Genomic DNA, 2,573 nt, shown 5'->3' with positions numbered 1-2,573 from the left:
ATCTCTCTTGCTAGTTCCTGTCAGTACTCTGGCTGCAGCCTTTTGGATTAACTGGAGGCTTTTTAGGGAATTATTGGGATATACTTATAGTAAAGAGTTACAGTAGTCCAGCCTGGAAGTAACAAATGCATGGACCAGTTTTTCAGCATCACTTTGGGACAGGATGCTCCTGATTTTTGCAATATTGCGCAGGTGAAAGAAGGCAGATCTAGAGACTTGGTTTATGTGTGATTTAAAGGACATATTCTGATCAAAGATGACTCCAAGGTTCCTCACAGTAGTACTGGAGGCAAGAGCTATGTCATCTAAAGTAACTATATGATTAGACAGCAGATTTCTAACATTAATGTTGCCACTGGAGGTGGAGCTCATTTTTAACCTGAAGAGGAAACATGTTGTGGGCCCCACAACATGTTTCGATATCATGCAGATATCTGACATCTGCTCTCATTTGGATGTTACACAAATAATGTTGGATCAGACCTGTTCATAGCCTATAGGTCTGTTTGTGTGCCACTAAAGTTTATTGAACTGGATTGAAATTGATTTCATGCAGTTGAATGGAGCTAACTTCTGATGCTTTCTTAATCCTGGAAATCAGCAAATCAGTGCTCACTGGGTGACTTGTGTGTGGTTGTTAATATATATTTGTGTGTAGTTTGCTGGGGGTCCTATTTTGACCATGCTTTGGCCTGGGAGAAGATGATGGATGACCCCAACGTCATGATCGTCACCTACGAAGACATAAAACAGGTAGATCACAGTGACTGCGTAGTCCCATCTGACAGAAGGTGATGGCCTGAAAAATGTAAAGTCAACAGTTGTTCCTAACAGCTCTGATTCTGTTTCCTGTCCTGTAGGACCTGATCCAGGGCATCCGTCAGATCTCTGCCTTCTTTGGCTTCAGCCTGACTGAGGCTCAGGTGCAGCATGTTGCAGGAGAAAGCTCCTTCAGTGCCATGAAGGCTAGAGCCACTAACACCCATGGTGTTATGGCAGGTGTTGTCTTCAGAAAAGGTGCCTGAGAGTCTTTAGATCATTTTCAATAGTAGATAAGTTGCTTTCAAACTATACGGCAGTGTGCGCATAAACGGTACAGTGAAGTACTCATATTTTTTACCCATGGCTGCTCATTTTGCTTGTTTCCAGCCATTTAATGTTTATTCTTGAGTACCTCTAGATTAGCTTGAACTATTCCTTTGAAGTTGATACAGTACCAGCATCTGTGTCTTTCTAAATGAAAAGATAAAGCTGCATGTTAGGTTTGATTTTTCACTTTTTGTTAGCACTTCAATGGTACAAAATATGATTTTTAAATTTTGAATGAATTTAAGGAGAAATCAGAATGTAACCATTTAACAGTATCATATATTTGTCCTTGAGCAGGTGAGGTCGGGGACTGGAGGAACCATTTTACGCCAGAACAGAGCAAAGAGATGGATGAAGCCTTCAACAAGCATCTGGCAGGTACCAGGCTGGGAGCCAAACTCCGCTACCAGCTGCACTGTCAGTAGGATGCAAGGGAAGATAGATAGAAGGAGAAGAAAGCTAGGGAGAGAAAGGGAGACTTTTCTGCCATGAGCTGAGCCAGATAGAGCTACTCAGTCAGTGGACAGGCCATTCCTGATCTGGTCTGGACTGTAACTCCATCCCTGACTTCAACTCTTAACCATCTCTAACCTGACGTGTTGCAGGCAGTATGGTACCTGAGAGAAGCCACTACCTGGGAGGCTGAGCTCAGGACCAATGTCTATTTTTAGTCTCTGTTATGAATAAAGATGTGTCAAGATTAAAGCTCTGCTTATAGGCAATAATAAACTGTACATTATAAACTGTTACACCATTCTTTCACTGTAATAAATTAATGACAAATAAACAAATTGAAATAAGACATGAATAAATAAATATCCCACTATGAGAAGTGTAAGAAAAGATGGATGAAAAGGAAGAAAGAGAGGATCCAAGAGTGCATTATGGTTTTAACTCCATTCTGTGAACCTGTCTAGCTGTACCAGGTCTGCAGTGGAAAATATGACAGGAATAGTTTGATGTTGTGGAGATCACAAGGTTATAACCAGCCAGGGAAAGGTATAGCACACAGACAACTGTAAAAGGCTTTACACTTCAGTTTTCGTACAACTGAGATATTGTCCATTAGGTGTACCTAATGACCTGCCAACTGATGATTTAAGTTGACTTTGTGTTTTTTTGATTGATTGATTGATTTTATTCTTTCAAGCATGTAAAGACAGTCGATATGTCAACACACATAATTTCACACATATCCACAAATGCTAATCCATTATCAATTTGCTTATACCTAGTATATGCTTGAACGGAGTAGGAAGAAGTTAGACTTATCCAGTCCTACCCCATAACATCATCTTACCATCATTGGTTTGCAAGCAGTATCTCTACATAGATAATTTTGTTCTACACCACACAAGTAATATACTAAAGAATTATTACATAGTATTAACATTCATACACCACACCCACAATGTTCCATCTAATCTAATTAATCATAGTGTGGATGCATACGCACACATTTATTACACGTCCTCACTTGCTCC

At 40.1% G+C, this 2,573-nt stretch overlaps 1 protein-coding gene across 1 annotated transcript in view; it reads left to right on the top strand.

Moving 5' to 3' along the window:
• Window positions 1-2,262, top strand: part of sult6b1 (sulfotransferase family, cytosolic, 6b, member 1) — a 14,392-nt gene extending 12,130 nt beyond the window's left edge. The window contains exons 6-8 of the mRNA XM_020586185.1: window positions 659-753; window positions 861-1,017; window positions 1,387-2,262. Coding sequence (XP_020441841.1) covers window positions 659-753; window positions 861-1,017; window positions 1,387-1,514 — 380 coding nt within the window. The 3' untranslated portion in view covers window positions 1,515-2,262. The remainder of the gene's footprint in view (window positions 1-658; window positions 754-860; window positions 1,018-1,386) is intronic.
• The last annotated feature ends 311 nt before the right edge of the window (window positions 2,263-2,573 follow it).

Source organism: Monopterus albus, unplaced genomic scaffold (assembly GCF_001952655.1).
Source record: "Monopterus albus unplaced genomic scaffold, M_albus_1.0 scaffold397.1, whole genome shotgun sequence".
Taxonomy (NCBI): domain Eukaryota; kingdom Metazoa; phylum Chordata; class Actinopteri; order Synbranchiformes; family Synbranchidae; genus Monopterus; species Monopterus albus.
This window is presented reverse-complemented; position numbering and strand designations above follow the sequence as displayed.